Consider the following 26,107-nt stretch of genomic DNA (forward strand, 5'->3'; position numbering starts at 1 on the left):
GAAGTGAAGAATATTTTTCATTCCAAGGGCCACTAGTCCTCCAGGGGCCGTACTTTGAGCACAAACCGGGATTTTCCCCTGCTCTTTAGGCCTTTATATGAAGGCGGCCACCTTTACAACAGATCCAATCTTCACTAGGTCCCCTGAAAATATAACTTCATTGTATAGCAAAATGTAATTTCTAAGATTGCTTTACAAAACACGTCATCTTTCATGTGAAACTTAATAACATTAAAAATGATATGGGGGGGGAGGGGGGTGATAAGATAGTCTCACGGGCCATAAATGCCCCCCACCCATGCAATAAGCAATACAACTCAGCAAAACTGCAAACAGCAACACACACACACAAACACTATTTAGATTTCTAGAAAATGATTTCACGGCCCACTTAGAATAGCCTTCCTTCAGGCGCCACAGTTTGAGAATCACTGGACTAATGCATTGTATTCTATTTTGTCAAAACCTCACATAGGCTGTAATTGCACATAACACCTGATCACGTCTCCTCAAGGGAAAAAAAGCAACCATACTGTAAGTATACAGTCACATGCAGATGTGCAGGGCTCCGGGTATATACCTATGCTTGCATAATTATTCAAGCACACATGATCATAAGGCAAAATTGATTTGCTTGGGAAGTTGTCTGAAACGGAGAAAGACCGCTGTATTAAATTGTGAGTGCATATTGCACTCTGTGTGTGATTGCGTGTTAGGCTACAGTATAGTGCGCATAGATATACGTAGAAGTAGATGCACTAGAGACTACCACACACACGTAGGCTACACACACGCAGCATAACAAATGTTTCTGTCATCAACACACCACACATTAAAAACCTTTGGCCACTTTCATGAAGTAGCCTCAGTCTTTCCAGGAATTTAATAGGCTATCACCTCAATCTAAAAAAGAGGTCAATTGAACTACATCCATTGAATCCTCAAAGGGAAAACGTCAGCAACACATACGCACATACACAGGTGCAGGGGGCGTGGTGATCATGATATCCTTCTCCACACTCGATGGCAATACAGATACCAAAGAGGAGGCGCTCAGCATCAGGTTGCTGGTAGTAGTTCTAGGCTATTTTATAGCGAGGAAGGGATGTCATACCTGAACGGCAGGTGTTTGGGAGAGTGTCAAATTTAATCAAGGAGCCCAGTTCAATTGTTATCTATTAGTCATACACAAGGGAAAATAACGAATCAGCAACTATTGTAGAAAGTTCTACCTCTTTTCAGAAATCGCATTGTCTTTTACGCACTGAGATCTCTCTCTCTCTCTCTCACGGAATCGGAGTTTAAGAGTGATTGAGAACATGGACGGACTTTTCAATCACACCACTCTTCTCACACAAGCGCACGAGACTCTCCTCAATCGAAGCAAAGAGTTTACGGACACGCTCCTGAGATGCTGCGCGGGGAACGAAACCGATATTGTGGCCGCGAGCGACGGCGTTGGGGTCGGTGGATCTCTTGGTTTCACACCAGAGGAACGGAAGTTATTTGTGACCCGCGTGGTGCAGATCGCTGTGTTGTGCGTTCTGTCACTCACCGTCATGTTTGGGATATTCTTTCTGGGATGCAACCTGATGATCAAGTCTGAAAGTATGATCAACTTTCTCGTGAAGGAGCGCAGACCATCCAAGGACGTTGAAGCGGTGATGATTGGGCTCAGTTAGCGGATGCGCACCACTTGATTGAGACGTCTATGCACTATGTATGTCTGGGAATGAATGGAAATAGATAGGCTCATCTAAGTGAGACTGGTTATTGGTGTTATGGGACAAAAGATAGACAATGCAAGTTGTCTATCATCCCCCAAACATGAAGGGAACTGTCTTAATGGAAAATGGAACGGACTTGACCATGTGAATTGTCAAAATTAATTGCACGATTAACGACAAGGATGTGTAAAATACTACTGGAAAGCTTACATTTGTCTACTTGAAAAAGTTGTTTACTTCTTACAATATTTTGTTTTCGTAATAACAAATGTTTACATGTTTTTACCTCAACGTGATGACGAAGATAATTCGCCAAAAAAAAACCTTGATAGTGATGTCAAATGACAAGTTCCTTCTCAACGCATGTGGTTATCACCTGGAGGAAACTCTGGGTTGTGTTGTACCGCTGCTGAAGTACCCACGTGCCACGTTTTGTTTAGCACGCGAGGGTGGAAAACACTCGGCTTGTTGTTGCACGTTTCTAGGCTATGTTCCACTGCCGTTACTGGGTGTTTTCTCTCCCTCAGCACGCGCGATGCCGGGTTGTCTGTGGTGGATCTTCTGTGCTCACTTTGCCAGCACTTTTAAAGACAAGAGATGTATGCTGCATGAGTTTTTTTTTAATTGTAGATCATTGATATTTTCTTGTGCAGCATGTTGTTGTAATAAATATGCACATTTGGACTTTCAGTGTCTCAGTTTAATGTTTTGCTCGCCAATTCAAATTGATCAAAATATTTGCTTATTATTATTATTATTATTATTATTATTATTATTATTATTATTATTATTATTCATCTTTGCGCTACACATTAAAGAGGTAAACTTTACCACAGGGTAACCAAGGCTTTGCCATGGACTGTTTATGGCAGTTGTACATTTTTTTACTCAAATCATTGTGATAGTTGACAAATCATATTCTTGAGTGAAATGCATGTTGTTTTCCACATAAAATTCTCACTCACATCACTTGTTTTCTATTAATTCACTATTGGATAGGCCTACTGTACTTCATACACTTAGATTTGGTACACTTTATTATTTTGATATTGGGGAACCATTATTGTGCCAAACCGAAGTGCATGGTGACCCTGTCTGTCTCTGCGGTGCAGTGAAGGATCTCACCTTCTCTATTTGCTCCATCTTTCTCTCTACTATTACTAGGCTAGGTATATTTCAATGAAAAGCATGGGTTCTTATGCAGGCTCACATCATGACAAGAGTGCTGATGTGCTGCATCATAAAGCTTATAAAGCATTCAATATCAGAAATATCTTTAATCTGTTAAAACAAGGCCCCTGTTATAAATTTGCTGTTACCAGAAAGGCGATGTGCACCACGAGGCTACAGCAACATTGTTTTTTGTGTTTGGTCAGTGTGTAATGGCTGGAACAGCATTTTGTCTCGCGACGTAGACTATAGAGAGCATTTCAATTCATATTCTTGGGTCATTTTAGGTTAGACATTCTCCAAATTCATGATGCATTTTTTGAAGTTTAAAGGGGTAAAAGGAGTGCATTGGGATGGGCGTGCTTCTGGAAAACCTTACGACCCTTGCATGTGTGTGCTGTGTATTTTTCACAGTTAATAAGAATCCTTAACAATGCAAGGTGTTGACACTGACATTTTTTAAAAACATAATATGTCTATGTTTTGCTGCTTCCATGTTTTAAAAGGCTGAGTGTGACCCCTCTTGGAAGGGTAGACATTTCATTTCTCACATTCTAAATATCTAGTTTGTGCAGAGGAGCCACCCTCCTGCAGCCCCAAAGGAGCAGCACCATAAGTACCTGAGTTAAGGAGGTGGATGGGGGAGAGCTCTGGATACTCACTCACCCCACCCACCTGGCGGCAGCGGGAATTGAACCAGCAACCTTGAGCTATAAGCCAAATTCCCAAACTGCCCACTCAGCTTTCGGATGAGTTAGGCCTACGATACATAGTGGTTTGGGTTCTTACAATGCAAAAAAAAAGCAGTTCTCAATTTTTTTGGACCTACCGCAGATAACTTTGCTTTATCTTTCCAGGTGATCTGGAAGGCTGTTGCAGTAAGCCAGTCTCAGCAGAGTTTGTAGGGGAAACGACAATAGAGATTTCTCAGTTGTTGAGTGCCAAATCTTTGTGGTCTCTGCAATAAGGTAACACATCAAAATCGCTAGACTGCGAGCACTGTGCCCAGTGCTAAATTTGTCAAGCGGGAGGTCCCGGAGCGCAGAGAATGGGTAGCTCCCCCAGAGGGGGGGTCTGTGATGTCTTTCCCTGAGGTTCCATCCAAGGTTCCGGAGCTCTCGTTTGAGGTTCCGGAGCTAGCTCCCCCTTGCTCCCCCTCAAATTAAGCACTGACTGTGCCCTACCGTAGTCATTTCTCAATTGGAGTCAAAACAATAGACCTTGGGAAGGCACACGCTCAGAAATAAAGGTACAGAACTCGTCGCTGTGGCAGTACCCTTAAGGGGAGTACCATTGCGTCGCTTGGGTGGTACTGCAAAAAAGAGGTGACCCCCTCGAATACGAGATATCCTATCTCAAGGGGCTATCCCCCTAAACAAATAAATTGAATTTGAAGATGCACGTTGGTCGACATTGCAAGAAACTGAACGCACCTCTTTTTTGGGGTACCAATCAAACGATGCAATGGTACTCCCCTTGAGGGTACTGCCACAGCGACGAGTTCTATACCTTTATTTCTGAGAGTGGAGATGGGATTGTGAAGGATTCACTAATATATGAGCAGTGATAACTATCTGTCAATCTGTAAAAAAATAATGCAATGGTCCATACACAAGAGAGAGCAAAGTCTGAGTAATTGGATTGGTTAATAATAAACAGGGCTGGGGTGTAATAGAATAAACATTACATTACTGACTATTTTATCCAAAGCAACTTACAGTTATTCACAGGGTGTTGGTTATAGTCCCCGAAGATATTTGGAGTTAAGTGACTTGCTCAATGGCACTTAAGCCATGGATGGAGGTATAGAGAGAGTGAGAGATTCGAAGATGTAGCCCTCTGATCTTGAGACTACTGACCGGCTGCTGAACCAGGGCTTGACATTAACTTTTTCACCCACCGGCCACTGTGGCTAGTGGTTTTCCCGAGTCACTAGCCATTCAGGTATTCTACTAGCCAAATATTTTATATTGTTTTTTTTTCCTTTATCATGATAGTGTACATCTAACCTCAGAAGATGAGGTGCTAAAGCAAGTAGAGTGTATAGCTTTCAACATGGAAGTATACCAAGCAAATAGAAACTGAGTTACTGAGCTTTTTCTTGAACTTAAATACAAACAATTGAAGGGGCAAACAACATAATATAGGCTACTACGATATATAAGTCATACCAAGGAATAAGCTGCCAGCCAAATTGGCTAGTGACACTGAAAGTATTACTAGCCACAGCCAAGTTTTACCAGCATTTGGCCGGTTGGCAGGTGCCAGTGTCAAGCCCTGGGCTGCTCATTAATGAAATACTACTGGAACATAACAGTTAAGTGACCAGCTCTACTGTTGATGGAATAAACTGTGAAATGGAGTTAAAAAAATATAAAAAAGAATATTTCAGACAGAGTTGGTTGGGAAAAAAAACTGTACCACCGGCTGATGCAAAGAGAACTTTATAGATGCGAGGAGTTTTAGTGAGAGCAGTGGACCAGTAAGTGCTAGATGATTTGTCATGAAACAATTGCTTTGCTACAGAATTCATTACAAGTAGAAGAGGTCGGTTGCAGTGCTATCAGAGAAGACAGTGGGGTACAATGATGATCAGCGATGGTGGAGTTACTGCATGGCCAATTCACAGTAACAAAAGGTGACATCCATTTAATAGCCTCGGTGGTGAGAGCTTCATTGAAAATGATATCGCTGTGGTGCTAGAGGCAGTGTTGCCGACAGGGGCAGAGCAAACGGGTAGGTTGTCCCAAGGCCATGGCCCAGAATCGGCTCCCTATTACATTGTTTGTATTGAGAGGGAGGGCCTTTCAGATAATTTTGTCCTGGACCCTGCAAAAGCTGTCTGCGTCTCTAAGTAAAGGTGAGGGTCAGGGGCTGGGGGAACATCAGTGGTGGTAAAAAGTGTGACATAACATTTTCATCCCAGAAAGAGGGAAAAAATAACCCTCAGAAACTGCAGTGCAGTGCACCTTTCACCCTCCCAAGCCCTTTATATCTTCAATTTGAGGTTTATCTCTACAATGTCAACACTGTAGGCTACTAGTTCATCTGAAATGTGTTTCCTAAAATAAAGCCATGAAAGATCATCTTATTTACGGTTGGCCTCACCCCCTGACATATCGAAGATTTCTTCTTTCAGTTATTTCCTCGGGATTTTCTTTAATGTTTTTGTATTTTCCATCCAATGGAAGAAGTTATGTGTGTAATGTGCCATCTGCCTCAGGATACAGTTTCACAGACAACATTCTTCACTCACTGACACATACATAGATCCTTCATTGAAATTCAATGGACTTCCTTAGATTGATTTAAATGTGGCTAAAAAAACACAGCAGTGTAGCTTTCTTGACCAATGTGTCTGCAGTGTGCTGATGACTAACCCAATCAGAGTTAGTAGCCTATATTTCAAGGGAAATGCAACAGCCAAAAGCAACCTCACATTAAAACAGCCCTTTTAACGACATCTGCATGTAATTTTGTAATCGCAATTTTCTTCCAGAAACGATGCCTTTTGGGCATTTGGGCCCTTTCTGAAATACTAAAAATAAAAACTTATATTATAGGCTACTATAGTTCAAAGGTTCAATTAGATCAGCAGTAATCAAGAATTCAGCAAGAAATTAGAAGCAGACACACCACCCTTTACTCCAGCAGCTTTGCCACTAATTACCCTATCAAACACGGAGAAGATACAGGGCCAACGCAGAAGCGAGTTTCTTAGTAAAATCAACACATTGTCCAAGACCATAATTACAATTTAAGACGTGATTAAGGGGCATTGTCTTTGCATGACAGGAATGGCTTTAAGCTAATGGTGCCTCTTGTGTCTGGCTGGTGGATGGATGGTTATAAATAAAAGCAGTTGATTGCCGTAGTTCCTTGACAGCTAATAAGCATGGCAGTGTCTGACACTCTAGCACCCCGTTAATGAAGAAGACAGAGAGTATGCAATCACACGCGCACAAACACGTACACATGCATGCACCACGTACGCATGCACGGGGAAGCCGACAAGCGGAGGGTGGGAAAAGGGGTTAGTCGTCCCAGGCCCAGGGAAAGCAGGGTCCCAAAATTGGGTCCTCATTACCTTGCAAGTATTGGGTAGGGGACGCCCACACACACACACACACACACACACACACACACACACACACACACACACACACACACACACACACACACACACACACACACACACACACACACACACACACACACACACACACACAGACTTGCACACACTCACAGGCAAGCACACACACACGTACGTACGCACGTACGCACGTACGCATGCGCGCACGCGCACACACACACACACACACACACACACACACACACACACACACACACACACACACACACACACACACACACACAAACAAGCCCCTTTAAGGTCTCAGCATTCTGACCTAATCAGCATGCCTATATAATATAAATACATAAAATATTCATATAAAAATAGTTCAGGACAGCCACCCATCTTAATTTGTTTTTCTTCAGTTCCTCTCTTTCTATCCTCCTGCTCTTCGCTCTTCCATCTATCTGTCCCCAGTGACAACCCCTCATCTTACACTCACGACCCCCCCCCCTACACACACACACACACACACACACACACACACACACACACACACACACACACACACACACACACACACACACACACACACACACACACACACACACACACACACACACACACACACACACAAATATCCCTGCTATTGATATGACATGACATTTTACGCGACAAACCAAAGCAATTAGCTAGACTGCTATTGAACTAATACATAGATGGAGTGATGAGTAGATCAGAAGAACATAGCAATTTATAGATGGCAGATGACACTGGTCATTTGATGATGGACTTAGATGTACAGTCTGATTGGGTGTGTTTTATTGGTGTAGCCCATTAATGCACGCCGTACCACCAGTGTCATGCTGTAATAGTCATTGAAAAGTTAAGTACCATAGGGCTACAATATGACATTGCACAGGGCCTTTAGTAATGCGCTACGACTTGGTCATTGCCATTCTGGTAACAGCAAATTTATAACGCTGTGTCTTAACGGGTTAGGGTTTTGTGCCGGTGCAGTTTATGTGTCACAGTTTCAGATTACATGACATTACATTACATTGCATCTGGCATTACACTGCATCTGGCATTACATTGCTATCTGTGCTCAGTTTTGCGCCTAACTGTTTGTGTTATCTGCCTGGCTCTCTTGGAGAAGATTAGCAGCACCCATCTTTAAGCAGGGCAGTCTGAGATCAAGTGAGACACTATCTGAGACACGATCAGTGACCTTTATTGGCTTAACTTTCTGTCTATTGTGGTTAAAACGTCTCTATGTCTCGCCTCATAGTCTGCCACCAAAGTATTCAATGCTGTATATTCCCCTTTCTATTCTTTGCACATGTGGAAGAGAGAACCTGCTTGGCAATTACAATCTGTGCTTACTGAAGTGATTTGGCTTTGATTCTAGTTGATTAGAAACCGTGACGAGCGTGCACATGTCTGTCTCTGCCTCTCCTTATCTCTCTTTCTCTCAATCCCTCAACCTCCCCTTCCCTCCATCATGCACACACGCATACGCCCACGCATACGCACACGCAAACACACGCACACGCACACGCACACGCACACGCACACGCACACACACACACATACACACACACACACACAGGTCACATGTACAGATGCACCACATTTGCACCATAAGCCATCAAGGGGAATAATGCTATTACCACAGAAAGACAAATTTATGGCAAATTGTGTAATATCATTTTCGATACACAAGAATATGCATTTAAAACTAATGAGACATTAAGCAGTTTGCATTTTTAAAATGATGGTATTATTATTATGTAATCTGCACTGCAGCTAATTAACTAGAATAAGGCTTTCGTTTCGCAAGACTCAGATTCGCAAGAAGCTGACAAACTTGCCATTCTACACACAATTATAAACAAATGCAGCAAACGTATCATGGACCAGTAGCTACCCCATTAAGAAGAAAGAATCTCTAGAGATAGATTCGTATTTCTTGTGACTGTTTAACCCTTTCACGCAGGGCCTTTGTTATACTCATATTGTCATCAACTGTAATGACTGTATCTTAATCTGCTAAAACCCCCAGGAATGTCATAGCAATGTTGTTATGACGTAGTTAAGATTTCTCTGCAAATAGTGAGTGGGATCACTGGTGATTCCACCTCCATGAAAGTGCAACATACAACTAAAGCTACAGTAGCACATCATTTGCATGTGACATAACCTACACATAATAGCCATAGGAGAGGCATAGCTTATGGGTACTGTTCAGAATCTGGGGGATCAATTGTCTTAAAACTGAGACAACTGAATATCCATAATTATTCCGTATACACCATAGAGGTTGGAGCAGGCTTCACTCAAACAGATTTGATCTTCTTTTAGGGTGCTGACCAAAATAACGTATAACTGAAAAATGTATAGCCTACATGGTGCAACCTCCTTATTTTTTCACTATACGTATATCCCGTTAAGACACAGCTTTATTAATGTGCTGTTACCAGAATGTATTCAAAAAGAGGGCCTGCGCCTTTCAAGGTGGCTTTAGTTGTGTGGTGAGTAGAGTAATACAAAATCAGGAAGTCTCAATAAAAAATAAGAAGAAATGCCCAAATAAAATGGGTTTTTAATTATCTCACCGTGCTATATAAGTGCAATGTGTATGTAAGTGCAAACGTTCTGGGTGACCCCATCCTCAATGCAGTTTTTTTGAGTGCGAGTTTCAGACTTCCTGATTTTGTATTACACTGTTACTAGAATGGTAATGACCATGTCTTAGTGCATTACTAAAGGCCCTGTGTTTTGTCATAGTATTGTAGTACTATGGTAGTTAACTTTTCAATGACTATTACAGCGTGCCACTGGAGGTACGGCGTGCATTAAGGGGCTACACCATATCATGTTGTACTGTATGTGTAATGCACAGTGCCACTGATACAGGACTGTACAGTATGACTTCTAAAAATGCTACAAAAATAAGGCCTCATGTGTATACATATAGTATAATTCTCTCGATTTAGCTTGCCGGCCCAATGTCGATCTTAATTCTCTTGATTTAGCTTTCATCACAAGGCCTTCAACACATATACAGAATACATAATGTGAATTTCCTTAATCATTTTCATAAAGCAACACAGACAAACGACCAACCACACAGACTCATCAAAGTGTGTTAGAGCAACTTGACTTGCAACACGGAAACCCTGCTGTGCTTTTCTTCCCGGTCCAAAGCCAGAATGTCAAATAACAATAACAAGTTGGCAAAGAAAAGGGGAACATTTCTGTCCAAGGTCCATTTTTAAACGCAGTCTCAGTGGTTTCTATAACCCTCACACATAGGCCTACTGTACTCCTACAGCTCACATAGGGGAGGGGAAGACACCAAACCAGTGCTCATTATAACTGAATGTCATCTGATATTGACAGTGAATGTGTGCTAATGTCAGACTCGATCAAATTCCATTTCAGTAGAATGTGTGTGTGTGTGTGTGTGTGTGTGTGTGTGTGTGTGTGTGTGTGTGTGTGTGTGTACAATTGTATGAGCGCGCGCGGGCATGTGCATGCTCGTGCATGCAAACACCTACATATGTTTCAGAAGCAAAAGTTAAACTTTTGTGACAGCTGGTATTTTTAGCATGGCCACCACAGAATATTGTGGGCACACAGTTTCTGTCACCACCACCAAGGGACTGCCATCTCATTGGAGTTGCCATAGGAACTAGTGAAGGCAATGTCTAGCCTATATAGGCCCTACTGTAGACAAGTCTTTGTGTGTGTGTGTGTGTGTGTGTGTGTGTGTGTGTGTGTGTGTGTGTGTGTGTGTGTGTGTGTGTGTGTGTGTGTGTGTGTGTGTGTGTGTGTGAGAGAGAGAGTTTATTTGGTTATTGTTAGCAAGAAAGATTGATGTGGGTAATCATGACAAACAAGGCCCACAGGCATGTGTATTCACAGCTACTAGCAAAACATTTATAGCCCTTAATGTCTTGCCATTTAGCGTTAATGCAATCACAATTTACCCAAATGACGCGTCATTAGTCTAATATAAAGTGAGAGGGCTGTGATGGAACGAGACTGCGCTGCAGTGCCCTAAAATCAAGATGGCTTGTGGCCTAAGGAAGCCTGTGGAAGCCTCTACCCTTAATAATTAACTGCCAATACATTTTTAATAAAACAAATATGCGCTCTATATTGGAGCGGTAGGAGTGTGCTTTTGCAGGCGCCTTCTGTCTAGTGGTTCAGATTTGTGAAAAAATCATCTTTAGAAGGACAAACATATTATAGGCTATCCTTTCCTTTCTGTGATTAAACTGCCAAGGATCTTATGAGATATGATTGTCACATTCTTTTCTAGTTGGGTATCAGGGAAATTGGGCCACCATTCACTCGGCTAAATAACTCGGATACAAAAAAGCAAAATGTAGGCATATGTCTTTTCCATGTGTTTTTATGATGTATAATGACTGTTTCTCATGGTTTCGTTTTGGACGAAGGCCCATGTGATAAAATGTTAATTCCTGCAATTCTGGAAACATTGTTTCCAGACTTGTTTTGCACGAGTACCTCCAAGTTAAAAGGACCAGATTTTCAGGTAAAATGGGCCAGTCAAATGACAAAGGGAGGTAAGTAATTCATCATCAACTTTAATATTAAAACAAAATAGCTTCAAGCTAAATCACGACACAAAAGCTAAGGCACATTGGATCTGCCTTGCAGAGTGGTAATCACTTACCCGGCATCTACATTCGTCCTTGTTTGTGTTCGCGCGCATTCTTTCTCTCCAGCTAGTCTTCCGTTGTCAAGGGCTTTTATAAATAGTGCCAATGCCTTCAGATTACTGCGTGCGACTTGATTAATTACAGGTTTTGAAGCCCTGCCGTGATTTCGGTCGTGGGCTGTGTGGGAGAGAGCTAGACAACACACGGGAATGAGGGAGGAGAGAACGGGGGTGGGCGAGTTTGAGAAGCAGACTTGAAGCTGTAATTAGTGGCGCGCTGTCAGTGAGGTGACAGGTAAAAACCACCACCTGTCTGTCAAAAGTGGAATGATTCTAAATGGGGAAGCCCAACTATCCTTCGCACATGTGATCATGAAGATGAGGTGTAGGCCTATGCAATTAGCTATGCCAAGAAGAGAGTTTTCACATGTTCACAAATAGTTGTGAAGGTTTTCCATTTTGAGGCAAAAACTGCAGGTCCAATTGGTGTTATCCAGAGCTGATGGAAAACTAATCAGAATGCCAACGCAGCGCTCGTGCACTCTCGCGCACGCAGCCATTGTTGCTGTGCTGAATGACGACTGATGTCCTGCGCAGGTGTGTAAGTACAATAGGCCTATGTTTGCATCTTGCTGCCTCGGCGACCAACGAGGTTAGCAAGCATAGGCTATGTGTGCGTTCAGAACGGCCCCCGAGTAGGCTATTTAATGCAGGCCTAGGCCTAGTAGCTACTAACAAACGTACGTTGACCTACATGAAAGGAACATGGCATGGGTAGAAGATGGTTATATGGATGCCCAGCAGCCATCTATTCAGATTATTCAACAACCAGTGAGTTTTTTTCTTTTCTTAATATGCCAACTTTGCAGTACATTATGGTCCCTAGGAGATTATTTAAAAAGATTATGTTAAACAGCCTGATATTGTTTAAGACACACTTACTTTTTAGTTTTTTCTCTCCAAGTCGCTTCTTAAAACCCAATGGCATGTTACAATGCATTTAGTTATGCACAGGATATTTGCTGTCATTTCACTGATATTGGTCATTTTCTTTCCCGAGAAAATTGCTGCTTTGATATTGCTCTCTCCCCATGCTGAGACGGACTCCTCTGGGGAGTTTAAAAAAAAGAAAGAAAAGAAAGGGAAAAGAAAGTCGCTGTATTCCAGGGACTCCTCTGGTGATCCCTCCTTGGACATTTGTGGGGGAACAGGAGGCTCATTAGGGCGAGCATTTCGATCTCCTCCTCCTCCACATCGCCTGGAGGCAATGGCTGTGCTGTCCTCCCTCTCCCCTCAGCTCTCTCTCTTTCTTCCCTCTTGCTTTTCTCTCTCTCATTTTTTTCCATTTCCCCTTTTCTGTCAGCCACCTGGCTGCTTTGCCATGAAGCTAAGGCACTGCAAGGGCTTTGAATGATTTTTTGTTTGTTTGTGACAGAATCTAACAACCCCTTATGTGTGCGTGTGTGTGCGTGTGCGTGCGCGTGTCTCCCAGACGCCTCAGCCCACCACCATCCTTCAGCAGCTGCCCCCTGCCATGGCACCCCCACCCCCCGCTGTGCGGCCTGGCCACATCAGAGAAGGTATAGTGAGTTCGTTGAACACTCCAGCATGCCCACCACGCCTGAACTGGGACAAACAAACTAAACAAAAATGGGCCAGGCATGTTCAGCCAAGTCCGATTTACCAGGCAGTGGAACAGACAATGCAGCGTGTGACACCATTTTTAGTCATTTAAAATCAGCTATTGTGACCGGAAAACCCAAAATGCTTTATTTATATCTGACTTCGGCTGCCGTGGGTAAGCGGTTAGGGCGTCAGACTTGTATTCCAAAGGTTGCCGGTTCCTGGCTCCCGAAATGCCACGTTGGTGGGGGGAGTAAATAACCAGTGCTCTTCCCATGGTACCGTCCCCGCCGCACTGCTCTCTCGGGGCGCCAGTGGGGACTGCCCCCTTGCACGGGTGAGGCATAACTGCAATTTCGTTGTGTGCAGTATGCACTTGAGTGCTGTGTCACAATGACAATGGGCGTTGGAGTTTCCCAGGTGGGCTTTTACTTTCATGGCTTTCACTAATTTCGGACAGGCCTGCTCCAGGAGCTTGAGCACTGATACCATTGAAAAGTGAAAAGTGAAAGCCCATTGGGAAACTCCAACTCCCATTGTCATTGTGACACAGCACTCCACAGCACACAAGTGAACACTGCACACTGCACACAACAAATTTGCATTTATGCCTCACCCGTGCAAGGGGGCAGCCCTCAGTGGCGCCCCATGGGGAGCAGTGCGGTGGGACGGTACCATGCTCAGGGTACCTCAGTCATGGAGGAGGATGGGGGAGAGCACTGGTTGATTACTCCCCCCACCAACCTGGCGGGTCGGGAGTCGAACGGGCAACCTCTGGGATGCAAGTCTGATGCCCTAGCCGCTCACCCATGACCATTGAGGATAGAGTCAGGCCACACTGATTCTTGAAAGTTTGGCAAAAACATGTCCCAGCAGTAAAATGCTAATTCTGTTGAAAATCAACTAAATGTTCACGAACAAAATGAATCCAGGTAATGGCCAACGGGTCTGTTACACAAATACACAGTTGTTTGAAATATTTAAGTGTAATTTTATTACTTTTCATGACTATAAACCTGTCCACACCCTGTAAAAACGCCTATCCCAAGGACTGGCATCATCATTTCAATTGACTTAAAATACAAAAATCACTAACAGAATTGAACAATATCACCATGATGTGGAGGACCATATTAAAGTGGTTCTACAGATGTGCACATAGTGCATGTAAAACAATACTTACTATTATTTTCTGATTGCTCAAAATGTGTCCAGCATATTGGTCACCACCGTCAGATTTTTTCTAAAAGACAATAAAATCAGGTATGCACAAGGTCATTTTCATTACTGAGGACCATTTTCAAACCTTTAGCTCTACTGCATACTTCAACATCACTGAAGCTCCTGTAAGTCTACTATTTTGTCCTCAATTTGTTAATTTGTTTGGACACTGGTACTGTCCCAACCATAAACTGTCAAGACCGTTGGGGGTTTTAATGGTATTATATTACATTAATGTTAATTAATATATACTTTCTCAGAAAAGGTATGAAGCACCCAAGAAACAGAGCGAAAATGAAATGGCTAATGTGAACAAACAATGCATAATATGTAAAAGAGTGTTTTTTTGTCTCACACCGTCAGATGTCACCACCGTCAGATTTTGTTCCGCTCATCATCTTGTTCCATATTTTACTAAATTGTGCTGGTTAATGAAACATTACTAGGCATGTTAGTAATAATTGTGATCCAAAATGATACTCTAGCCACCACTGAGGTGCATTTGGAGTTTTTTTGTCAGAAAACCTGACGGTGGTGACATCTGATGGAGTTCACCAAAAAACACATGTTTTACGTGTTTTTGACATGTTTTAAGAATATGCATACAATAAGTATCTACAGTTACGTTTAATTGTTAAAGTAATTCACTTTAATACAATAAACACATGTTTTTACTTCTAATTCTGCCTGCCGTTGTTGACAAAACCAGAAAGAGACAATTTTATGAAAAATGTAAAACATGGGGAGCTTGGCCAACATATTCACTGCACAGCCAAGACCCACATCTATGATAATACACCTCTAAATTTTGGATTTGAACAACTTAAAACCTGTTTTTGCCACATTTTCAAGAACCAGTGGCTACTTCCTAGAGAATCTAACTAATGAAGTAAAAACACATGCTCATACTGTGCACACACAAAAACTAGACTGCCTGTGCAGTCGCCTTCGACTGCTTAAGGTATATCCCCGAAACGCAACGCTTCCAGTCCCCCATCATTCCTACCACTCCCGTCCACCTTTTCATAAACGTATATGATAAATACAAAATATTAAAGAAATATATTTAATATATATACATAGATCAATGACATGCATAGGCTTAAAACCAAATGACTATTGTGAAAATGAAGAAAAAAAATGGGGCAAATGGTAACACTGTTTGAATGGTTTACAGTGAATATACCACATTAGGTACAGTGTTATAACCAGTGCAACAACATTTAATGCCATGTAATACCAGTGTAACACCATGTACCAATCTTGTACTTACATCATGTATTTGTGTGTAAGTGGTATTACAGGAATTGCATATTGTTACACTGGTATTACACTGTTGTTACATGGTATTAAATACATTATGCTGGTTATTACACTGTACCTAATGTGGTAGATCCACTGAAAGGGTGAACCTTTAAAATAAAGTGTTACAGGGCAAATCAATCCACCCAGTCAGAAGTTATGTGCCAAATGAAAATTCCGCCATTTTGAAATTATTGGCCTCCAAAATCTAATCAGTTCATGAATCTACCCTAGAACATTGAAACACCAAATCTGGGACAAATCCATCCAACTGGTCAGAAGTTATGGGCCAAACCAAAATTCAGCCATCTTGAATTCAGCCATCTTGAAAGTGTTGGCCTCCAAACTCAAACAAGTTCATGAACCTACCCTAGACCATTAACACACCAAATCTGGGAGAAATCCATCCACCCAGTCAGAAGTTATGGGCCAGACAAAAAATCGGCCATCTTGAATTCAGCCATCTTGAAAGTGTTGACCTCCAAACTCGAATCAGTTCATGAACCTGCCCTAGAGCATGAACACACCAAATCTGGGAGAAATCCATCCACCCAGTCAGAAGTTATGGGCCAGACAAAAAATCGGCCATCTTGAATTCAGCCATCTTGAAAGTGTTGACCTCCAAACTCGAATCAGTTCATGAACCTGCCCTAGAGCATGAACACACCAAATCTGGGAGAAATCCATCCACCCGGTCAGAAGTTATGGGCCAGACAAAAATTCGGCCATCTTGAATTCAGCCATCTTGAAAGTGTTGACCTCCAAACTCGAATCAGTTCATGAACCTGCCCTAGAGCATTAACACACCAAATCTGGGAGAAATCCATCCACCCGGTCAGAAGTTATGGGCCAGACAAAAATTCGGCCATCTTGAATTCAGCCATCTTGAAAGTGTTGACCTCCAAACTCGAATCAGTTCATGAACCTGCCCTAGAGCATTAACACACCAAATCTGGGAGAAATCCATCCACCCAGTCAGAAGTTATGGGCCACACAAAAATTCGGCCATCTTGAATTCAGCCATCTTGAAAGTGTTGACCTCCAAACTCGAATCAGTTCATGAACCTGCCCTAGAGCATTAACACACCAAATCTGGGACAAATCCAAACATCCGTTCAAAAGTTATCGCGTTAACACGAAAAACGTGACGCGGCGGCGGCGGCGGCGGACGCGGCGGCGGCGGCGGTGCACGCAAAACCATTACATCCCCGACGCTCCGCGTTTCGGGGATATAATAAAGTGTTTATGCAAGATGCCATTGACTTGAGAGGGCTATTTATTTTGCTAAATGCAGATACTAATTAGGCTTTCACCACTCTCAGATTACTGTCACCCCCGTCAGTTCTTAAGTCACCACCGTAAGAAGGAGTTTTGGACATTTTAAATGAATGTGCTTACAACATTTTCCTTAGGAGTTGTTGAATTATCAAAGTAATAGCCAATTTAAGCCTACACGAATATTTGTGAAATTACAAAAAATTGTTTGTTCTATTTAGGCGTTAAGTAAGCATTGTATGACGGTACATATTTTAAAATTAGAACACATGAAACAGTATTAAAATAGAACAAAAGTGAATTTTCAACATTTAAAGGCATATGTGTGAACCAAAAAATACACATAATCACTTAAAAAGTCCAGATACATATGCAACCAAACCAATACAATTTTAATTACTTTTAATTGTGTCTGACGGTGTTGACAAAAAACAAGGTATGATCGGAGAAAAGCCTGATTTCTGAAAAAAATACAAAATGGGGAGATTGGCCTTGTGCATTTCTGAGAAGCCAAGACCTTAGTCTACTAGGATATACCATATAATTTTGTAATTCACTTTGTTTTTTTCTGTCAACATTACAACCTGTTTTAGCCACTTTCTCAAGAATCAGTGGCCAAAATCATTAACACTCCACCGAGGCGGACAAATGCCCTTTGTGAGATACGGCCAATCCAGCCATGACACACACCATCTGCAGCTGTCTATGTGGATGTGGATGTAGCCTGCTGGGCTGGATGGCTGTGTAGCATGTCATGGATGCCATGTCGTACACAACTGCACACACCTGTAACACACAAGTCAAGTCAAGTCAAATTTATTTTTATAGCGCATTTCATACACAGGTGCAACTCAATGTGCTTCACAAAAAAACAAATGCAAAATGAAAGAAAACCAAACACCAAGATTAAAGACATACTGTAATACATTTAAAAAAGATATGTTTAAAACATTAAGATAAAAACATATGGTAAGAAATAAACATAGAAATAAAAATGATATATAATGCAAGCTAGGTAAAAGCATCTGAAAACAGCTTTGTCTTAAGTCTAGATTTGAAGCTATTAACAGTGGGTGCAGTTATGCACATAATATTCATTCAAGCTTATATGCACACACACACACACACACACACACACACACACACACACACACACACACACACACACACACACACACACACACACACACACACACACACAGGACTGGGCAAAATTACGATATATATCGTTATCGTGCTATAAAAGTGTATATTGTGACCTTTCTCCTATATCGTTTACATCGTGATAGTAATTTTATCAGTTGTATACAATTGAATATCATTTAATTACATTTCATCTTCTCACAATACGTTCATGTAACTGTAAAAATAACAATAAAAAGATCCATTTAAAAGAAAGGTTGTTTTACGACATGAAAAAATAAAGAGCAAATAAAGAGAATTACTGAAAAAGTATGTAATTGTGCTATATCGTGATATATATCGTTATCGTGATATAAAGCAATCCATATCGTGATATAGTTTTTTTCCACATCGCCCAGCCCTACGCACACATACACACTCGACTGCTTTTGATCATTCACAACACACACACACACATGCACACACAGCATAAGAATTGTAAGGATGTGGACCAAAAACCAGATGCCGCTTCTGTCTTTTCCTCTCTCACTCTCTCACTGTTTGTTCATGTGTGTGTGTACAGTATGTATGTGTGTGTGCGTGCGTTTGCCTAGGTGCGTGTATGTGTGTGTCCGTGGTCTGTTTTGGAAGCTGTGTAATTGCGGTCCCTCACCTCTCCACCTGTCTTTGCCCAGCCCTCTCCTCCTGATGCCCGTCTCATTTCAGTGAGCCCAGGCTTTGCCCTCTGTGGATTTAGAGGGGACAGTATTATCCTCACCTCAACTCACCTCAACTCACCTCAACTCACCTCACATCCTCACTCACTTTCTTTATGGAGGGAAGGACACCAGAAGAGTGAGAGAGAGAGAGAGAGAGAGAGAGAGAGAGAGAGAGAGAGAGAGAGAGAGAGAGAGAGAGAGAGAGAGAGAGAGAGAGAGAGAGAGAGAGAGAGAACAGTTCGTCATAAGAGGCTTTGTGTTGAGACTAGGGCAGCACCTACTGGACATACGAGGTGCCTGCAACAGAATATTGTGTGTGTGTGGGTCTTTCTCAAATGCTAGGCCAATGTCCTTCCAAGTGTATCAGCCTAATTAGTCACGCCCAGTGATTGGATACCCTTTATTAGTCATACCCAGTGATTGGATATTCTGTAGAGTTCACCAAAAAGTATCCAATCACTGGGCGTGACTAATTAGGCTGATACACTTCGAAGGACACTGGCCTTGCATTTGAGAAAGACCCTATGTGTGTGTGTCAGGGCTTGGCATTGGCGTGTGTGTGTGTGTGTGTGTGTGTGTGTCAGGGCTTGACATTGGCACCTGCCAACCAGCCAAATGCTGGTGGTAAGACTTGGCTGTGGCTAATAACAACTTCAGTTTCACTTGCCACTTTGACAGGCAACATACAGTATTGTTAGGTGTGACAAATCACAGTAGTTGCACCAATTGATTGTATTTAAATGCAAGAATATTCTAAAAAAAAAAAAAAAAAACTGGCAACAAAACTCTAGCCAGTGCAGGATAAATGTCTAATGACTCTGGGAAGACCGCTATCTACAGTGGCTGGTGAGCAAAAAAGTTAACATCAAATCCTGGTGTGTGTGTGTGTGTGTGTGTGTGTGTGTGTGTGTGTGTGTGTGTGTGTGTGTGTGTGTGTGTGTGTGTGTGTGTGTGTGTGTGTGTGTGTGTGTGTGTGTGTGTGTGTGTGTGTGTGTGTGTGTGTGTGTGTGATATTATGCATATCTGTGTATATGCTTAACTGTTTATGTGTGTCTGAATGGGGACCCATTAGTTTGACGCCTTCTCGGTACTTACGTGGTACGTCACATGGTAATCAAACATTTCAAACAAGCGATTTAAGGTGTCCCCATGATAAAAACTGAATTCGGTAAAACTGCTTTTATTCATTGTGCCCCAACTCACTGGAATGAACTGCAGAAATCTCTTAAGCTTGCTGTTTTTATGTCTGTAGCTGAGTTTAAAACCTATCTTAATGACACTTTTAAATCTGTCTGCACTTGCTTTTAATATTTTAATATTTTAATCTCCTTCTAATGTTGTTTTATGTTTATCATTTTATGGTTTTTATTGTGTAATTTTATCTCTTTATCCATACTGATTTGTTCTGTTTTGTCTGTGTCCTGTCTGTAAATGTAACTTTTATGTGTGCTGCCGCCTTGGCCAGGGCTCACTTGTAAAAGAGAATTTTATTCTCAATGTGATTTTATTTCCCTGGTAAAATAAAGGTAAAATAAAAAAAAAAAAAAAAAAAAAGGTTAGGGTTAGGGTTAAGGTTAAGGTTAGGGTTAGGGTTAGGGTTAGGGTTAGGGTTAGGGTTAAGGTTAGGGTTAAGGTTAGGGTTAGGGTTAGGGTTAGGGTTAAGGTTAGGGTCGCATGACGTAAGCGGTAAGTACCGAAAGGGCGTTGAATTAGTGAGACCTGTCTGAATGTGTGTGGATGCTCATCTGGGCATGGTGTGTTGCAGACCTGGTGGAGCTAATGATGATCCAGAACGCCCAGATGCACCAGGTCATCATGAACAACATGACCATGTCAGCCCTCAGCAGCTTTGGATACTCCAACACTCCAGAGGTAACACACACACACACACACACACACACACACACACACACACACACACACACACACACACACACACACACACACACACACACACACACACACACACACACAAGCGCACACGCACGCATGCACGCACACACACACGCGCGCGTGCGCCCCCGCACCATCATCATCATCATCAGCGGTCACTCGAAACGAGTATGACTATTCTCTCAGTAGAGTTTTCTATTTTTGGATCATCAGGTGACTGTGGACACACACACACACACACACACACACACACACTTCTAGCTCGTGGTGCTTATAGAATCAGACATATGTACAGACGCTCACCGTCTCACACTACCCACTCACAATGTGCTGTTGCTGGCAGTGAATAGCTGAAGTGACTAGACACACAGTGTTCTTCCATACATCCCAGACAGCCAGCTATCCACCGCAGCCTCTGGAAGAAGACCCAGGAGTGTACCACCACCACTACCCCCCTGCCACCTATCAAGCTTACCCAGGCTGGGCGCCCTTTCCTCAGCCATACCTGCACCCCGTGACCCCTGTCCTCAACCCCTGCTCCGGGTGTCAGGAGAGTGGGGAGCAAGCCCAGCCCCTTCAGCCTCCTCCCCCAGTGCTCAGGTGAGATGGTGTAGACCAGGGGTGTTGTTTTTTTTTTACTTTTTTTTTTTTAATTTTTTTTAAAAAAATGAAATAACCGAAATGCGCAATTACGGCCCTCGGGGCAAAATCGAGACCTGCATGACATTAACCCAATGGTCCCTCTGTTACACTGTATATATAGTCAAGTCAAGTCAAGTCAAGTAGGTTTTATTGTCAATTTCTTTACATGCACTGGTCATACAAAGAATTTGAAATTACATTTCTTGCTTTCCCATACAGACATAGACTAATTAAGGTAAGGACATAGACAGTATAGACATAGACAGTACTTATACATGGACTTAAGACAGTATGGACATAGACAGTGCTCATACAGACATTTAAAGTGCAAGACTGGACAACAGAAGACTTGTAGAGGACATACATTAAGAGGTATTTGTTGTGTTTTTGTGCTTTTCCTAAAAAAAGTCCTTTATAGCGTTCTGATATGGTAATAGTAGCATTTTGAAGAAAATAAATATAAAAAGGTCTGTCAAGTACACCAGCAGCAGTGTGTGTGTGTGTGTGTGTGTGTGTGTGTGTGTGTGTGTGTGTGTGTGTGTGTGTGTGTGTGTTTGTATGTGTTTAGTGCAGGTAGAAGGTGCGGTGTGCGTCTTGTGTGTGTGTTCGTGTGTCTGTGTGTGTGTGTGTGTGTGTGTGTGTGTGTGTGTGTGTGTGTGTGTGTGTCAGTGTGTGTATGTTGGGTTTAGTGCAGAAAGTGCAGTGTGCTTGTGTGTGTGTGTGTGTGTGTGTGTGTGTGTGTGTGTGTGTGTGTGTGTGTGTGTGTGTGTGTGTGTGTGTGTGTGTGTGTGTGTGTGTGCATGTTTTGAGTTAGTGCAGGTTGAAAGTTCAGTCACAAGTATAGTAGTGCAGGTGGAATGTTCAGTCGCAGATATGGTGGTGGGGGATGAGGGGGGGGGGGTTGTCAGTGGCCTTGCTGGCTAGAGGCTGACAGTGGGGGGGGGGGGGGTTGTCAGTGGCCTTGCTGGCTAGAGGCTGACAGTGGAGGGAGAGTGGGTTGAGTGTTCAGCATCTTGATCGCTTGGTGCATTGTGCTGCTCGCCAGCCGGGTGGTGCGGGAACGGAGGCGCCTGTACCTCTTTCCAGAGGGCAGGAGGCTGAACAGTTTGTGTGCAGGGTGGCTTGTGTCTTTGATGATCATCAGTGCTTTCCGGGTGAGGCGTGTGGTGTAAATGTCCTGCAGGGAGGGGAGTGGTACTCCAATGATCTATATGTATGTATATAGTATATATGTAGTAAAGTGCACATCACACTTCTATTATAAATAGTGAATTTGTACTGTAACAGGCATTTGATAAAGCTCATATACTATAGACCTCATATATAGAGATAAAATGTTAATACTTCTTATTCGTATTGTATTGGTATTGGTTGTAATTAAATAATAAATATAATTGGATTTGTATTGGTTCCTATTAAGCTCAAACTGGAAACGGGATGTTAGAATGCGTGAAAATGCAGGAAATTACATATAAGAAATACAAAATTTTCTGGGGGAAAACCCCCAGACCCCCTGCCAAAGTGAACTGTCACATATTTAATTAATTGACGGTTGGCAATGAATGAATGAAGTCAAGGAAATTTTGCATAGGATTATCAGTATTGCATTGCTTTCTACATATTCAACACACTTAAAACGTGATAGTACTGAACACTAATCCTCTGCTTTACGTTTTTTGTTTTGTTTTTTTTTGCGATGATGTTACTAATGCGGCCCGCTTGAGGTCCACATGGGTTGTATGCGGCCCCCGGACCAAAATGAGTTTGACACCCCTGGTGTAGACAGAGAATCGTATATGAGAGTGAGATAAAGCAGGCGGGTCCTTTTCCGGTATCCACTTTACGTCGGGCGAACGCCCCTTTAGGAGACCTTGTGGTAGAGAATAAATGGAGTCCCCCTTAGCGCTGTAGATGGCGGTAGCGCACGTCTTGTGCAAACACCACGAAAAGAGAAGAAGGAGGAGGGACAACGCCCCCTTAGGAGACCAAATTTCGAGCACACGCTTTTGCATTGAGTGGGCGTGTTTCGATTCCTCTTATTATATATCCAACCTCTTTGGTATAGATCAGTAGAGCCTGGCCATGCCCTCCTAATGTCATAACACCTTTGGCGTCGCTAATCTCACAGAGATTTGAAAGTAGATGATGGCAATCATGCAAGTAGATTAGTGGTTCTAAACCTTTTTTTTGCAGAAATGTACCCCTGACCTAATCATAAAGCATGCCGATACTCACAGACCATTGTAGTGCATGGCACACACATACACACTAGGGGTGGTACGGTTCACAAAATTCACGGTTCGGTTCATATCGCGGTGTCAAGGTCACGGTTTTCGGTTCTCTATGGTTCTTTTTTTTTAGTTCATGATAAATGGTGCACTGGCTAATAGAATCGGACTTATCACTAAATATCCTACATATGGTTTGCATAGGCTTATAATGTGAAAATGGTATGATTTTAATTGTGTCATCCTCTGATTTGGTCTTATACAGTAATGTTTTAATCAGAGAGACTGGATAAGATGCTCCTAGAATCTCTGTTTTACATATTTTTCTGGGCAGTACATGAATTGCGGTTTGTGATGGATTGCACGGTTCGGTTCGGTATGTGTGTGAATTGTACGGTTTCGGTTTTCGGTGCGGTTTGTACCATCCCTAATACACACCTCAGATACACACAACTAGTGGTATTCCTTTAAGAATTTCTGTGCATACAGTCAAACACACATCACACATGTGATGGATGGGTATGCATGGGTTGTTTCAATATGCTTAAATTCACTGTGAAATATTGCAAGTAAATGTAAAAAAGTAAGATAGCCTGCTGACTTATGTTTGTAAGTTAACTCAACTACGAGACTTAGGCTAACTCAACTCGAGGCTTTCTCAAGTTGAGTTAACTCACAACTTAACTCACAACTTAAGTTTTTACGTTTAACTGGCTGCAATGTTTTCCTGTGTGTCTGATGTCTTGCAGGAGAGCTGTTCCACCCCCACCACCTCCTAGTGCTACAGGGACCGTTGGAGCAGAGGTCCCACCAGCTACCGGTGAGACGCACACACACATGCACATGCACACGCACACACACACACCAGGAATGGAACTTACGTTTTTCCCCCACCAGTCACGGTGGCAGGTAGATTTCAAAATCTACCAGTCACTCACTGTTTTTACCAGTAAAAGTGACTCGTGGGTTGAAAAATGTACCAGTCACCACTGAAATGTACCTGTCATTGGCAGGTGGACGGGTGCTTATTTCCATCCCTGATACACACACACACACACACACACACACACACACACACACACACACACACACACACACACACACACACACACACACACACACACACACACACACACAAGGGAATACACTCATCAAGGGTGACAAAAATGTAGATGGCAAACACTCTTAAATCTTCAGGCCATGGTCAACTCATGTGTGACAGCTAATTAATGTCTTGCAGCCTGTTTTTTAGGCCATGGTCACTATAACCGTGCACGCGCACACTCTCACAATCATGGTTCTTTGGAAACCTTCTATGTATATCAGTGAAGAGAACCTTCATGCATACTGTACACTACACACACACACACAACTTACTTTCCTTCTTTCTGACCCACATATTTTTTATTCTCTTCTTTCTTCCTGAAGAGTACTATGATGCCACAGAGAGGAGGCTGTGACAGAAGGGACATCTGACGTGCCCACAGCTTGCTTGAAACTACAGGTGGCCAAAGGAACAGTTGAAGTCAGAAAAAAAACTGCCACAGTTTCCTTTCAACACAAGTAACTTCAATGACTAACTGCTCTACAGTTAGTGTAGAGGAATGCACTCACTGACGTGTATACATAGGATGAACCTGCTCCTGTGCTGGTTGGATCAAATTTGTTTCCCCCCACAAGATTTTATAGTAACAAGGTGTAGCCACTTCATTAAATACAATGGAATAACTGGTGTACCCGCTATGTAGTATCATGTGCTGGTGTTGTATTTAATATTGTACATTTACTTCTACTGTACGTTTACTTGGGCCGCCTCTGCTTCAAACTACAGAGGCACCGGAGCGCAGTCCTCATAACTGACTTAGCAGTGCAGCCTATGGAGAGCAGCAAAGGCATTCAGTCAAAGTCAGTCACCATTTTCTACCAACTTGACAAAAATGGTGTTATTTGCTCTAGTATTGATGTGAATATCAAAAGCAATAAAATGTGTTTGTTGCTTCTCGCATTGGCTGTAATAGCTGTAATTAAGAAACAATATGTTTTATGGTCACAAATGTTGAAATTTTGTAACCTTCCATACGGTCTTTGAAGAACTGATAACATTTAGCATTATCAAAATAAAATATGACCAAAGCTGTGTGAAAAGAAGTTTTGATTTGTTTTGTGTGTGTGTGTGTGTGTGTGTGTGTGTCTTGTCTCGTTGCTGTCCAGAAGAGGTCAGTGTGTCCCTCTTGTAGCGCATTCAGGCCGACTGAGAACCGTGCTGGAGCCCGTTCCCGCACCTAATCGCGAACTGGCCGTCGTGTTCACGCCACAGATATTTGCGTTCACGAACCGGAAAGTTGGTTCGCAACGCGAACCACAAAACACTAGGTTTTTCTCTGCGAACCGTGACGACAGCGTGGCCGTCAGCAGGT

At 42.5% G+C, this 26,107-nt stretch overlaps 1 protein-coding gene across 1 annotated transcript; it reads left to right on the forward strand.

Annotated features, from left to right (window-relative positions):
• The first annotated feature begins 1,319 nt into the window (after window positions 1–1,319).
• LOC134463969 (proline-rich protein 29-like) lies at window positions 1,320–25,759 on the forward strand. The gene is made up of 6 exons (XM_063217367.1): window positions 1,320–1,661; window positions 13,158–13,245; window positions 20,693–20,799; window positions 21,212–21,420; window positions 24,440–24,510; window positions 25,119–25,759. The coding sequence occupies exons 1-6, from the start codon at window positions 1,320–1,322 to the stop codon at window positions 25,148–25,150; spliced, it is 849 nt and encodes a 282-aa protein (XP_063073437.1). The 3' UTR covers window positions 25,151–25,759.
• The last annotated feature ends 348 nt before the right edge of the window (window positions 25,760–26,107 follow it).

Source organism: Engraulis encrasicolus, chromosome 2 (assembly GCF_034702125.1).
Source record: "Engraulis encrasicolus isolate BLACKSEA-1 chromosome 2, IST_EnEncr_1.0, whole genome shotgun sequence".
Classification (NCBI taxonomy): domain Eukaryota; kingdom Metazoa; phylum Chordata; class Actinopteri; order Clupeiformes; family Engraulidae; genus Engraulis; species Engraulis encrasicolus.

Excerpts from the sequence above, each read along its gene's own strand:
- LOC134463969 (XM_063217367.1), top strand. The coding sequence starts at position 1,320 with ATGGACGGACTTTTCAATCACACCACTCTTCTCACACAAGCGCACGAG. Across the intron at positions 1,662-13,157 it reads CATCCAAGGACGTTGAAGCG|ACGCCTCAGCCCACCACCAT; the intron begins GTGATGATTGGG and ends CGTGTCTCCCAG. Across the intron at positions 24,511-25,118 it reads AGAGGTCCCACCAGCTACCG|AGTACTATGATGCCACAGAG; the intron begins GTGAGACGCACA and ends TTCTTCCTGAAG.